The sequence below is a fragment of the Anser anser genome, assembly GCF_964211835.1.
Source record: "Anser anser genome assembly, chromosome: 2".
NCBI classification, from domain to species: domain Eukaryota; kingdom Metazoa; phylum Chordata; class Aves; order Anseriformes; family Anatidae; genus Anser; species Anser anser.
The window spans coordinates 105,905,192-105,920,438 of NC_139721.1; the positions used below are offsets into that span (position 1 = coordinate 105,905,192).

At 38.7% G+C, this 15,247-nt stretch overlaps 1 protein-coding gene across 10 annotated transcripts in view; it reads right to left on the bottom strand.

The window, feature by feature from the left end:
- Positions 1 to 15,247, bottom strand: part of EZH2 (enhancer of zeste 2 polycomb repressive complex 2 subunit) — a 57,080-nt gene that overhangs the window by 12,852 nt on the left and 28,981 nt on the right. For 6 of the 10 annotated variants that reach the window (XM_083825653.1, XM_083825649.1, XM_083825652.1 and 3 more), the window contains 5 exons: positions 13,644 to 13,782; positions 10,919 to 11,062; positions 10,266 to 10,368; positions 9,563 to 9,726; positions 473 to 564 (listed from right to left, as the gene is read on the bottom strand). In XM_083825653.1, coding sequence (XP_083681779.1) covers positions 473 to 564; positions 9,563 to 9,726; positions 10,266 to 10,368; positions 10,919 to 11,062; positions 13,644 to 13,782 — 642 coding nt within the window. The remainder of the gene's footprint in view (positions 1 to 472; positions 565 to 9,562; positions 9,727 to 10,265; positions 10,369 to 10,918; positions 11,063 to 13,643; positions 13,783 to 15,247) is intronic. The other 4 variants (XM_083825654.1, XM_083825650.1, XM_083825648.1 and 1 more) reach the window with 2 other exon arrangements.

Sequence of the window (15,247 nt, forward strand, 5' to 3'; positions counted from 1 at the left end):
GTTTCTCACATTAAAAAATTTAGGGCAAGTATGAGAGAAATTTGAAATCATATTATTAACACTTTCCCCTTAATTTCTATCAGGTTGTTTCTTAAAAACGTTAATACTGGATATAACTCTCCTTCAGTAAACTAAACCTGTCCAATTTTTAGTTGATATGTAACTTATGAGAGCTAAGTCTATAACACCCAGTTAAGTTAGACACAACGGCAGCAATGTGTCATTAGGAGGTAACGATCTTGCTTCCCTATAACTGTATCAGACTACATCTAATAGAGTTCGAAGTTATTCATACTCAGACTTTCATTTGGTGATTAACACTTTCACAAAAACTGAAGACAACAGATTTGACTCCAAGTGGCCCACAAATACAGGCATGTTTGCATACCTAGCATGTCCTAACATTACGTGCAGCTTGCTATTTCGTAAGTATTTCTGCTTTAGTGAATTCTTAGTTTATTTGAAATCTTACCAGATGTTGATAACAGTGCGGTCCACAAGGCTTATTATCTAATGCTGTTTCTGTATTCTTTCTTTTGTAAGTATTAGGAGTTGCATGGAATGCTGTTGAATCAAAAAATAATGTTTTTAAATCTTAAAAGAAATGCATTAGGTAACTTCAAACAATATTCAAAACACAAGGTTTACTGAGACTTCACCAAAAAAAGCATAAAAATGATATAAACTAGAAAAACACAAAATATACTCCATCTACTGACATTTGACTTACCACTTAATTACACATGGAAAGCAGATGAGTAAGTTTTGCATATGCCTGTTTCTATCAGTGAAGACAATCACCACATTTGTTTCACATGTCAAGGAAGACTTGCTCTATCTCCCTTCCCAACAAAAAGAAACTTGATTACCAAGTTAAACAGAATTATTCAGAGTTTCTCCTATTAGGTGTTCATTTCTCTAGCTGTAAGGACCACATTTTCCATTTCTATCTTGTCAAAAAAAAAGCCATGCACTTTACAAATGTGACAGACCCACTTTTCATTCTGGTTAGTGAGAAGGTCTTACAAGCATTTTTACTCTAGTATTTACTAGCACCACAACTAAGCCAACAGGCAGCAGGAGTCCAGTTCCTCTAACCTAGCTGCAAGGTAAAAATGAGTTAACAGCACACAGTCACTACAGATCAGAACAGCCACAGTCAAGTCTGCAACTTGCAGAGAACTATTTCTTCTTGTATCCTGATGGCATCTGTAGAGCACTCAAGTTGCAGAATGGTGAGCCACAATGAAGCCGAACTGGATACACTGCAGATGCCACATTACCACCTTTACAACAGGGTAACAAAGTTCCCTAGCCATTCCTTTGGTAAAGCTTGTCTCTACCAGCTCTTCCCTCACTTGATAACAGCTTCCCAACAGAATGTTACCAGAGAGACTGATTTTCCCGTTTTCATTGGAAGCATCAGGAACTCTTCAGTATCCCCTACTTAAGTAAAGTCTGGGAAACCTGTAGCCAGACTCACATACTTAAGTTCCCAAGTTATTCTATCTCTGTTGTTCCCTGTTGTATTAGGAGCTTTTCAAAAACACTATCCTTAGTTTTCTGCAATTTTCTGTAAAAAAAAAAAAAAAACACTATCCTCAAAGATTTTGTTTGTTTTAATACACATAAATAGCTTAATACAGGAAATAGCTTTTTCCCCTAAATGTGGTAACAATGACATACACAACCTTCAAGGAACAAAAATGGAGAATGTACTCAAGTTTAAAAAACATATAGGACTCAGTTCTAGCTTTCCTGTTTCATAATGCTCCATGAAGGCATACAAGAGACTCCTGTTTGAAAATACTGATTCCCAAGCACTGCAGAAGAACTCATGTTGCAGTTTTACCACAGTTAAAGTTAAGCAACTGTAAGTCACAGTTAAGTTTTTCATCACTTAGTGAATACAGAGTGCTACTGTATGAACTGAAAGAACAAATCTCTCCCCCTCACCCATATTAATCCATACGAAGGGCTCTTCTGTATTAAGAAAACTCACATCTTTCTTCAACAGATCACCACCATAGCTTTTCCTACTCATTTCTAGATTCTACGAGGCTTCTCTTTATAATAATCCACTATGCCTTCAAGATTGAACATTTTAAATGCAGTTATTCCCCTGTTAAAGAAGAATATCTGTCAGCTGTTATGGACAGAGCTCACATGTGTCTTCAAAGAAGGTTTTTAAAAGGAAATCATGTTTCAGTGATCTGGTTTGCAACATAGCTTCACAAGCACTTGATTTGGCACCCACAGGGAAGGTGAGCTAATGAGTGCTTTTTCAGGAAGCTCCTCTGGTGAAATCACTCCATCTTAAAACCATCACTGCATGCTCCCATCTCCCATAAGGGATGATGTGGTAAAAATTTCATTGTAAATTCTGTAATTTTATGCCTGTATTGATGACGAGTACATAGGGATTTCAGGGAAGCAATGTATTTTCCCAAAGCTGGGCTTAAAAAGGTATAAAAGGATACAAATATTTCACTAATTAAATATTGCATCTTTTTCTCCACAGATATATATTACATTTTATAAATTTGGAAAAATAAAAAAGCTTCAATTTACCACTTTCTGACATATAGATATGTAAAAATTATTTACACACAAATATATGGATGTAATTTATGCACATTGCTGCTATTAGCATTTCTTCCTCTCTTCCCCCACATTTCAGTTAAAATCTTTTATGTAGCATGTCACTTCTCATGTTTCATATATCCTTGAAGAGTTCATGTGTTCTGTAGTTAAAATAATTTAAATAAGAAACCGTGCAATTTAATGCCAAGTTATTCCACCCTTTTCCAGCTTTTGAGAAATGAGATGATGGGAGTTTCTCAACAAAAAGTAGAAAGGAAAAGGCACATTTTTTCAACAATGAATCTTTAAATTTGCATCGTATACCATTTTATTCATTCAAGCTTGACTGTTTTACACTCTCTTCATACCACAAGGAAAATGATTTTGCAAAAATGCAAAAACAGTAAAATATTTGCTAGCCACGATCCACGTCAAACCACTGCAACATGCAGAAATCAAAACTATTTTTACATATGCCACTTGGCAATACAAGTATTTCTCTTCCAAGTTTGTGAGGTCCTAAAACAAGTTAAAACAAGTGCTTATTTATTAAAATTTAAAACAAGTGCTTACTTATTAAAATTTTCTTTTCCACTAGATAAAGAAATCCTTCTCATTTGTAATGCAGTGAATCAAATCCTTAGACTTTTTAAACCAACCAGACCAAAAATATGCTATACCTTAAAATTAATCTTCGAATTGTATCTTGTATTCTGCTATTTCCAAAGCACACAACAGCATATAGTACTGACCACTATAACCAGAATCTACCACAACTGTTGCAAGGTATTTGTGAGACTTATTACAAAAGAAAGGACCAGGGCAAGATATAAAACTTTTTATAGCTGTATTCTGAATATTGCAAACTTTTTTTTTTCCAAAACAGATGACTTTGTAGAATTTTCTAAATAACTAAACTCATTTTCTTTAATAATTTCCTTAAATTAATTCTAAAATTATTCCACTATGAATGTTTTCCATCTTTGTGATCCCCAGCAGGCTCAATTCTCAACTTTTTCATGAAAGCACACAGGCAATAGCTTAACCTGAAATGTACATTTGCTTCACAGTCAAGCTATTTGGGAAATTCTCCCTACCTGATATTTTTCCTTCTTCTAAATTCTTTGTTAGTCCAGACACTTAGGCATAATTCCTTGCTGTCAGCAAATGAAGTCGGTACACAAGTTTTTTTCAGTAATGTCATCACCTGCACATAAAGGGATTGCCAGCTCATGAAGGGGACTTGACATATTAGAAACCTAATGATAAACTTTCCAATATTTAACTCAAACTTTCTACAATGAAGATTTGAAACTATATAAAATAAGGATAAACTTAAAAACAGACTCTAAGAATGGGAGTTATAAGATCAAAAACAGAACTAATAGAATTCTTGTACTTTTTATTTTTCAATTCTCTATGCCTTCTCCAGAGATTTCTGCTTACAAATTAGATCCCACGAGTGAATCCAACATGTTTAGACTAACAGTCTTAAAACTTCACAAAAAGCGAAGAGGTCATACAAGTGAATTTTCTCAGTTCTTAACAGACAAATTCCTAGCTCTAGTCACACACACACACACAGGGGAAAAAAATAAATCCTCTTCCTTTGCTGTCACTACAGAAAAAAAGCAGAAGGAAGCAATGCATCCAAAGCAGTGATCAATCATGGTAGAGGTGGGATTTATTGTAGAGGTAGGATTTGGATTATGTCTTCAGGAAATGGTGACAGAAGCATCAGTTTATTCCACCAGTATCCAGTCAGGTTTACTGCATAGCAAACACAGTTTCAAAAGGTCTCTTTGCAATGATCAACTAGATTTTTTTTAAAAAAAGGTCAGCAACAATGGACATGCTGCATGAGCTGTCATGAAAAGCATAATCATTACAGGTAACTTCACATTCTGTCTTGACACATTGCTGTGTTCTGAATGCCTCCACACTGAAAACATTCTTCCTTCTGTTAAGGCCCTGAAAATCTGAAGAAATTTAAGTTCATCATAGAGTAGTTTGGGTTGGAAGGCACCTTAAAAGATCCATCCACTAGATCAGGCTGCCCAAGGCCTCATTCAGCCTGGCCATAAACACCTCCAGGAATGGGGCATCCACAACCTCTCTGGGCAACCTGTTCCAGCACCTCACCACCCTCTCAGTGAAGAATTTCCTCCTAACCTCTAAACTAAATCTCCCCTCTTTCAGTCTAAAACCATTCCCCCTTGTCCTATCATTATCTGATTGAGCAAAAAGCTGCTTTCCATCTGTTTTATAAGCTCCCTTCAAGTACTGAAAAGCTGCAATGAGGTCTCCCTAGAGCATTCTCTTCTCCAGGCAGAACATCCCCAGCTCTCTCAGTCTTTCTTCACAGGAGAGGTGCCCTGATCATCTTCATGTCCGTCCTCTGAACCCGCTCTAACAGCTCCACATCTTCTTTGTGCTGGGGGCCTCAGACCTGGACGCAGTACTCCAGGTGGGGCCTCACAAGGGCAGAGCAGGGCTGGGGGGGGGACAATCACCTCTCTCTACCTGCTGGCCACTTCATTTTTTGATGCAGCACACGACGCAGTTGGCCTTCTGTGTCGAAACACACTGCTGGTTCATGCAGAGCCTTTTGTCCGCCAGAACCCCCAAGTCCTTCTCTGAAGGGCTGCTCTCAATGAGTTCTTCTCCCAGTCTGTACTCCTGTCTGGGATTGCCCTGACCCAGGTGCAGCACCTTGCACTTGGACTTGTTGAACCTCATTAGGCTCACATGGGCCTGCTTTTCTAGCTTGTCCAGGTCCCTTTGGATGGCATCCCTTCCTTCTGTTGTATCAACTATACCTTGGTGTCACCTGCTGACTGCTGCGAGTGCGTTCAATCCCACTGTCTGTCATTGATAAAGATATTAAATAGTACCAGTCCCAAGACAGACTCCTGAAGGACACCACTCGTCACCAGCCTCCACTTGGACATAGAGCTATTGACCACTGCTCTCTGGGTGTGACCTTCAAGCCAATTCCTTATCCACTGAAAGGTCCACCCCTCAAATCCGTGTCTCTCCAATCTGGAGATCAGGATGTCATGTGTGACCATGTCATAGGCCTTACAGAAGTCCAGGTAGATGCCATTGGTTGGTCTTCCCTTGTCAACTGATGCAGTCACTCCATCACAGAAGGCCACCAGATTGGTCAGGCACAATTTGCCACTGATGAAACCATGCTGGCTGTCTCTGATCACCTCCTTGTCTTGCATGTACCTTGACATTGCTTCCAGGAGGATCTGTGCCATGCTCTTGCCAGGCACAGAGGTGAAGTTCACCAGCCTGTAGCTCCCCAGGTCCTCCTTTTGACCCTTTTTAAAAATGAGGTGTTTTCATTTTTCCAGTCACAGGGGACTTTGCCTAACTGCCAGGACTTCTCAAATACGATGGAGAGAAGGTTGGCTACTACATAGCCATTTCCCTCATGACACTGGGATGCATGTCATCAGGCCCCATAGATTTTTATCTGTTCAGTTTCATCAGGTGGTCTCAAACCTGCTCTTCACTTACAGTGGGAGGGACTTTGCTCACCCAGCCATCACCAGGGACTCAAGAGATGTTGGAAGCCTGACTGGCAGTGAATTCTGAGGCAAAGTTGAGTACCTCAGCCTTCTCCATGTCTCTTATTACCGGTTCTCCCTTCACGTTTACTAGAGGGCATAAACTCTCCTTGGCCTTTCTTTTCTGACCAATGTGCCTATAGAATCCTTTCTTGCTAGTCTTTGCAACCCTTGCCAAGATTAGTTCTATCTGTATCTTGGCTTTCTTAATCCCATCCCTGCATATCCGGACTGCATCCCTGTACATCCAGACCACATGTCCCTGCTTCCACTGCCTGTGCATTTCCTTCTCACACCTCTGTTTGACCAGCAGGTCCTTGCTGAGCCATGCCCATTTCCTGCTTTCCCTTCTTCCTTTCTTATACATGGGGATGGAAAGGGATGGAAAGATCTTGCACTCTAAGAAAAGCATCCTTAGAGGGTTCCAGGGGGATCTCGCCCACTAGGTGTTTAAACAACTGCAAGTTTGCTCTTCAGAAGTTCAGGGTTTTGCCAAGCCCATATTCCTTGAGAACACAAACTCAACCAGGGCATGTTCACTGCAGCCCAGACTGCCTCCGATCTTGACCTCTCTAATGAGTTCATCTACATTAGTGAGCACCCGGTCCAGTAACACTTCTCCTCCGGTTGGTTTATCTAGTACCTGAACCAGGAAATTATCCACAACACTCTGAAGTATGCCCATGTCTTTCTTGTACTAGGAGCCCGGAACTAGACACACTGCTCCAGGTGTGGTCTCACCAAGGGTGAGCAGAGGAGAAGGATCACCTTCCTTGACCTGCTGGCAACACTTTGTTTAATGCAGCCCAGGAGACCATTGGCTTTCTTTATAGCAAAGACACATTGCTGGCTCATTTTCAACTTGGTGTCCACCAGGACCCCCAGGGACTTTTCTATAAAGCTGCTTTCCAGCTGAGTGACCCCCAGCAAATATTGATGCATGGGTTTGTTCCTCACCAGGTGCAGGACATTGCATTTCTTGTTGAAGCACACCTGCTAGTCCACCTCTCCTGCAAAGCCTGTAAGGTCCCTCTGGATGGATGCATGGGTCAACCACTCCCCCCCAGTTTTGTGTTGTCCACGAATTTACTGAGAGTGCACTCTACCCCATTGTCCAGATCATTAACAAAGATGTTAACTAGGACTGGACCCAGTATTGACCCCTGGGGTGCTCTGCTCTTTACTGGCCTTCAACTAGACTTTGCACCACTGACCACTACCCTGTGGGTACCATCATTCAGCCATTTTTCAATCCACCTCACTGTGTGCTCATCCAGCCCATACTTCAAAAGCTTCTCTTTGAAGATCTTATGGGGGACAGTATCAGAGGCCTTACTGAAGTCCAGATAGACAATATCCACTGCTCTCCCATCATCTACGAGGCCTGTCATTTTATCATAGAAGCTTATCAGGTTGATCAAGTACGACGACTTCTTAGTAAATCCATGCTGACAACTCCCAAGATGTCTTGTTGTTCACGTGCCTGGAAATACTTGCCAGGATTAGCTGTTTCATCATCTTTCCAGGAATCGAGGTGAGTCTGACCTGGGTCAGCTCCCTGGGTCCTCCTTCTAGCAGTTCTTGAAAATAGGAGTGACACTTGCTTTTCTCCAGTCTCTGGGCACTTCTCCAATATGCCACAGCTGATCAAAGATTGAGAGTGGCCTTACAATATTTGCCAGCTCACTCAGCATTCACAGGTGTATCCCAGAAGGGCCCACAGACTTACATATGTATGTTTGTTCAGTTCTATTTCTAACATTCTTCAAAAATTACTATGAAAGGTATATCTATATAAAAGCAGATCTACATGATCTATGTTAATAATTGAGTATATGCATATTCTTAAAGGAGCCCATAACTTCGGTGAAAAACTCTTCCGAGTTTATACAAGATACTGAGAAAAATGGCCAAAAAAACACTGCTGCAGAAATACCTAAAATCTTCTAGGGCACTACTGTAAAAAGTTTGTTCTCAAAGCGTCTGAACAGTGCTTTCTTGTTGACTTAAAAACCAAAATGCTTTTGGAAAAAGAAAACTATAATGGCATTCAAACTCCCTGAGACTACTGACAATGTCAAATCTCCTTAAAAGAAATTCCTGACTAATATATTTGCCAAGAGGTAGCATACAGCTTCACTTCCCTGTCCTACAGACTACAGCTGCAAGCAGAACACTTCTTGAAATGAGTCATTCAGGCAACTAAGGCACTTTTAAACAGTACCTATAGCTTCACAGGACACACAATGTTGAAGCTGGCTGGACAAGACAAGACAGCAGCTATATCTACAAAAACTTATTTTCTTAAACACTGAGAGGTAAGAGCTTTTCTGCATGTATTCTCAAGCAAGACCTTCCAAAAGAATACAGGGAGAAAGTGAAACTAACTGACCTAACTCCAAAAGCCACAAATGTTGATGAAACTAAAAGTTTCCCCACCCCTCCCCATGTAAGGACAACGCCATTTCCTCCTCAAACTAAGAGGCAACTAAGGGATACTAAAAAGCACCAGCACTGTGTAAAGCCTTCTGGATGAAGTACAAATACAGGCAGAATGCGCGCATGCTGCACGAGGAGCTGCTGACAAAGCATGAAGATTTCCAGATGAATATGCATTTATACTTACAGTCTAACATACGTATGAGCAGTTAAGTCAAAAGAGAAAAAGTATTTGAAATAAAGAGCATCGTAGTATTTAACTAAGGTCCAAACCAATTCATATTTGACCACTAGGTTCCCCTTCACCTTTGACTCCATTCTCAGAGAAATAATTGTCTCAATTAGCAGTTCCGAATTTCTCTTACTAATGTCATTGCTAACACTTTTTGAATTCCCCAAAAGTGGGGGTCAACACAAAAGGAATTCAGTGGAAAGGATATCACAGTTACTAAAATTCAACTGTCTGAAACTATTCTTTTTCAAATCATCAGGCAGGTGCAAGTGACCTGAGAGAATGAAAGATAAAACTGTTTGTGGATGGATATTCATTCTCCCTCCTAGAAGACAAAGCAAGTCTGTTGAATAACCAAATATTTTTATACAGAATCATATTCCATTCTCAGTTTCTCTGCACAAACTGCAAAGGTGTAACACAGAAATAGTGGGAAAAAGGGTAGTTCTCTTGAAGACCAGATAAATAGAAATAACATCACAGGCTGGTCTAAGCCTGCAATTCTACAAGCATTCCTAAATGCAAAAAGCATAAACCCCAAGCAGGTGCATTCAATTTTCTGAGGTATAGTTTTCCCTACAAAATAGTGTCAACATGGACAAATTACTTTTGTAAATTTTAGTGATAATAATGCTTTCATCTCTCTTTACTTCCTTCTGTATTGCATCTTATGTTAAGTTTTCTGACTTGCAAAAAGCAAGAGATACAAGCACAATACAATTGTACTTACGATGCAAGAAGCAATCATATTTAAAACAGCGCCTACAGAAGAGTGTGTGAAAAGAGTGTAGGCTTTGCTCCCTCTGAACAGATTTAGCGTTTGGTCCATCAATGTTTGGTGTGCATTCAGGAGGAAGAGCTCCTGGAAGCTGCTGCTCAGTGAGTTCTTTGTATCTTAGGAAAAGAAATACAAGTTGTTTATTCAGTACAATGAAAAACAAGTTTTTACAATTACCGCTCTGTTTTCAGTGACAATTTTTTTTTACAAAAAATTGTAGGTAATGTGTCAGCTAGAAAGGTTCATCAGCAAGTAATATGACACGCTAGTTCTATACTCATTAACACAAGTATAAAATTGCTAGGAACGCATGCATTTACTTTGAAACTCACCTCTTCATATATATATTACTAATACGAAAAAGGTAGCTTTTTTTAAACAGCTTTTATTTTACCACTTCAAGAAAATGGCATTAAGCATACACAAGCACCCACTTTTCAGTAGTTTGAAAAGAAAGCTAATAAACCTCTCTATTTTTTGGCTCAATTGGAGAGAACAGCCAATTACCTTCAAATATCACTTGCACTAGTTACACAACAGCCACAGAACCTGGAAGCTAGGGGGACCATTCCTTATCAACAAATACTTAATGAAGTCAAGGAATCTTTGTTTCATAATTCAACACAGCAATATATACTAAGAAATACTTTCTTACTTCTCTTTCAGTTCTTCTGCTGTACCCTTGTCTGGAAACATTGAAGAAATGGCTTCAAATATCTTGTCAGAAGGAAACCTCCGAGGTGGATGACTTTCTTTCTCTGTCAAAGAAGCAAAATTTTGGAAAACAAAAACAAAAATTATATTTCTGCTCCTTTGCTACTTCAAGGAGGTGTTCAAAGAGGGACTTCGCCAAAATCCTAATAAAAAAAGAAACAAAGGTTTTTATTTCTAAATTACTGAGAATTTAAATTAAACGCCTTAGTGATCTTTCCTGCTGACAGAACTGTACTAGTGAAATTTGGAGAAAACATTATTTCACCAGCAGATGGAGATGGCAATTCAGAACTGTCTACTTAAGAATAATATTATTTCATTTTCTGAGGCTTACCAAAGCATTTGTTAGAAAGATTCCCAACTGATTTTTGAGCATTTGATTGTCTCAATTTGGAGAGAAACAAAAGCTGACAAAAGCATGTTTTGTAGTATTCTCTCTAAATTTCTTGAACTATATGGCAAAGGAAATGATGAAGAAAATGATGTTACTTTAGATCTGAAAACTATTAAGTTGAAGGGTTTGAACAAATTTACCAAGTGATTAAAGAAAAGCTTTTTTTGGTCTTAAATTTTAAAGTCTGCAGACAGACATACCCATCCTGTTACCTTCCCGATCTTTTTGCTTGTCATCTCTTTCATCAGGATTGTCATCTCCATCATCATCATCTTCATCATCACTATATTGACCAAGTGCATTGACCAGCTCAACAAATATTTCATCATTGATAAATCCACATTCTGAAATTCAGCAAAATTGGGAGTGAACAGAAAAGCACATGGTATATATGAAATATTTTTAATCCTCCCTACACTTGAATTATGGCAAAAGCTGTAAGTTATGAAAAACAAATTTGTATTTTTCCTTCTTCGTTTCAATGTATGAACTCAGAAGAATTAAAAATACTTGGTATTCATTTTTTAACCTGAGAACCAGGATGGGGAGAAAAATTTTTGAAAATTCTTTTTCAACTCCCCATTCTTCATGCCAGTAAACAAGAATAAATCTCTCTTCCTTGATAGATTTTTTTTTAAAGAGTAGAGTTACTAGCTAGATTGTTTAAGAGATTTTATACCAGAATCCCAGTTCCAATGTGGTTGGGTTAAGCCAGCCTTATGCATGCAAAGACAGCCAATGCATGCAAACAGACTATGAAACTATCCTTAGACAGATAGGGAATCCCCAGAGAGACTTTTGGCTGGTAGTTTTTAGCATCTATTTCCACTACTGTAGATGTCACTGGCAAGGAAATATAAACAACAATTTCACAAGAAAACTCAAGGATACAATGCCGTGTATCTGCTTTTTAGCCCAGATTCTGCTGTGAAACTCAAAGGGCAGCACAGATGCCCAAACAGACATTTTTGCAGAGAGGAAAACTGTACATTGACATACTGCTGTTACTTCTCAAAAAATAACTGAACCATGTGGCAACTGTAGTGCTTTCACCCTGCTTCTGAACTTGAACAGGGGTGGATGTCACACTGTAACTTGAAGGAAGCTCATAGATTTATTAATATGCATATAATGGAAAGAGGCAGGTATTTGGATGTTTTAAACAGACTCTCAACATACCCACATAGATTAGTAAGAATTTCTCTCCCAAAAGTGCAACTACAAAACTATTCTATAATTATGGCTCATTATATATACACAAATATATATATACATAAAAATATAAATAAATAAAAGGAAATGCCTCTGGATTACAGATTTCCATAGCATTTAAATTTCATTATAGCCACACAAACAAATAGTTACTTGAAAAATAAAAAGCATTCTTTTGACTTTTGATATACAGGTACAAAGGACCTGAATTATTGCCATCATGAACGTGGGACTCAAGGCAGTGAAAGGAGATTAATTTTAAAGCTGGACTCAATAATAAATTAAATCAGTAATATAATACATTTATTAGTAATGTCAACATTTTGATCTAATCAGTTCTCTGACAAGAGTGTCAACAACAATCAGTAAATTTGTAAAATTATCCAAAGGCAAAAAACAGTGATGTTCTTCAAGAAATATAAAGGCACCATCTATCCTGAAGACATTAGCAAGACTGATGTAGGACTGAGTAACGTTTACTATTGAATCACAGGCTTAACTTTCATGAGTGACACAGAATATACTCAGAAATGTAGTTTTCCTCCTTAGTGACTCCTGCACTAACAGGAATGTAAGAAGCAGCACTGCAAGAAATGATTCTGCTTGGGACAGAGTGGGCAGGGAGCAGAACAGGACAAATGTTTTTGAGAAGGGGAAGCAGAATAGTCAGAGAAACTTTTACAACTATAAAATTAGGCTTGTATAAGCCATTCTGAGTGGATACCCAGAGCAAGCAGATCTACTGATTCAAGAAAAAACTATACATGTGAATACCTATACATACTGTAGATAGGTACATATACACTGACTGGAAGAAGGGAAATAACTCCCATTTTTAAAAAGGGGAAAAAAAGAAGACCCAAGGAACTACAGGCCAGTCAGTCTCATGTCTGCCTGGAAAGATCACGAAACAGATCCTCCTGGAAACTATGCTAAGGCACGTGGAAAATGAGGTGATTGGTGACAGCCAACTTGGCTTTACTAAGGGCAAATCAGTGACCACCTACAACAGGGTTAAAGCATTGATGGATAGGGGAAGAGCAACTGATGTTATTTACCCAGAGTTGTGCAAAGCATTTGACACTGTCCTCCCCCCATCCCTGGAAGTGTTTAAGGCCAGGCTGGATGGGGCTTTAAGAAACCTGGTCTAGTGGAAGGTGTCCCTGCCCATAGCAGGGGGGTTGGAGTTAGATGGATCTCTACAGTCCCTTCCAACCCAAGCCATTCTATGACTCTCTGATACAATTAATTTGTGATAACCAATGAAAAGTTATTTACACCTTGAAGGTAAGGGAAGAAAATCAAAACCCATAGAAGGTTGGTCTACTGAACGTAATTTGTAAGTGTTGTAATAATCAGAGTTTTGCATGCCTCTCCTGCCACTTTCTGCTAAGCAGGACACACATCTGTATGTTACACTATTATATTCAAAAGCCCTGAACATCGAACACCAAAAACTTCTCCATGTTTCGCTTAGGCATTATGATGAATCACTCTATGGTCTTGGAAAAAAAATGCATTTAATTTCTCCATACTTGAATACTTTGTAGCCTTATGAAAATGAAAGTCACTATATTTATATAAGGATTTCTATTTTATCCAACATTTACACAGCACAGGCATTCTAGAGATACTATTGTAACAATCAAGTATCAGGCCTTAACAAATAAAACTGACAGAAATTATTTATGTAGAAAGAAGTGATTAGTATACCTGAGTGTTTGGGCTCACCTCTGTCTCCATGTACTTTCCCATCATAATTCTTGATAAGCTCTTCAATAAAGGTACCATCCTGGTCAAGCACTTCATCTCCCATATACGGAATGTTATGTAAAACAGTTTCATCCTCTACCTAGTAAAATCGTTTGATCATAATCGTTGTTAAATTGCATGTTCAGTTGGCCACTGCTGTTTTCATAATCTACAACTGTTTAGATAACAGTTAAATTGGCTTCACCACTTAGCATATTCACAGTTAACTAAAAACAAAACCATCTTTATTTAAGAACTTTTTGCACTAGTTGTGAAAGGCTCAAGATGCTGACAACAACTCCTAACATTAAGGTCAGCAGTGTGTTGCAACAAAACTTCTACTATAGAAGCACAATAAGCTAACTAGCTTTAGGAAGCTTGCACTGTTAAATTCATTCTCTCTTCCTTGCTTCTCTCAGCAACATGTGATAGAAACCACCCTTTCATTCCTTTGTTAGAGATAAGAAAACATGATACAGAAAGCCTCTAAATTCAAGTTGTCTAAACAGATAGCACAGAAACATGCCTCACACTATTTAATCCAAATGCCATTCTCAGATTTGTTTTGTCTATATCCAGAATTACCACATTAATAACCTAAAGTTTTATCAGTAGAATTTACAGACCTTGATACTCAGCTGTGTTTTCCAGCATTTCAAGAGCCTTCTATTGTTAGGAAAATAGACAATGCAAAGTTTCCTGCTGATCATCATTCTGCAGCAGTGCAAATACCCAAATACTGACAAATTGAAAGCAAGTAGAAAAAAGTGTGGAAGAACTCTGTACTTATACTGATAAAACTAGTTATTTAAATTGCTTTGTTGTGATTACCATCATAACCATTTTAGCAAAAGCCTTTGTATACAAAATGCTGTGACAAAGATTTGTAATAAGCTAAGCTTTTCAAGTAAGTCAAACACCTTTATCAGAAATCTAACATTAGAGTTTGCATATACAGTAAAGCTAATTAGAAAAAAGGCTGAACTCCAGTTGCTATATGAGATCACCATTACATGGGGAAACTATTTCAGGACTGAGATCTCTTTAGTACATAAGAATTATTATTCTGCTACAGGTATGTTGGCCACTTGTCTTACGTAAGGACAGTCACATCCCTCAGAAAATATTTCTCATTATATTAAATATAGTGCACCTAAGAAAAGACTACAGGTGATAGTAGCAGATGACTCTTCCGAGAGAGAGGTACAGAGGCATCCATCTGCTGACCTGATCCACTTTTGAGAGAAGGCTGCTGCTTACCAGGGGCTCGTATCAGGGATATCACCAAGAGGCTGCCAAGCCTTGGACACTAACTACCATTACCCACTGCTGCTGTTTCATGCAGGCATCAGTGATGCAGCCAGGAGCAGTCTGAGGAGCGTCAAGAGGGATTACAGAGCCCTGAGAGCAGCAGTGAAGGACTCAGGAGTAAAGGCAGCTTTTTCATCAGTCCTCCCAATCAGAGGGAAGTGGTTTGAAAGGGCCAGTTGAATCCGTCAAATCAACAGATAGTTACAGGACTGATGCTACAGCCAGGGGAGCATGGGACTGGCTTTGAGAAAGCT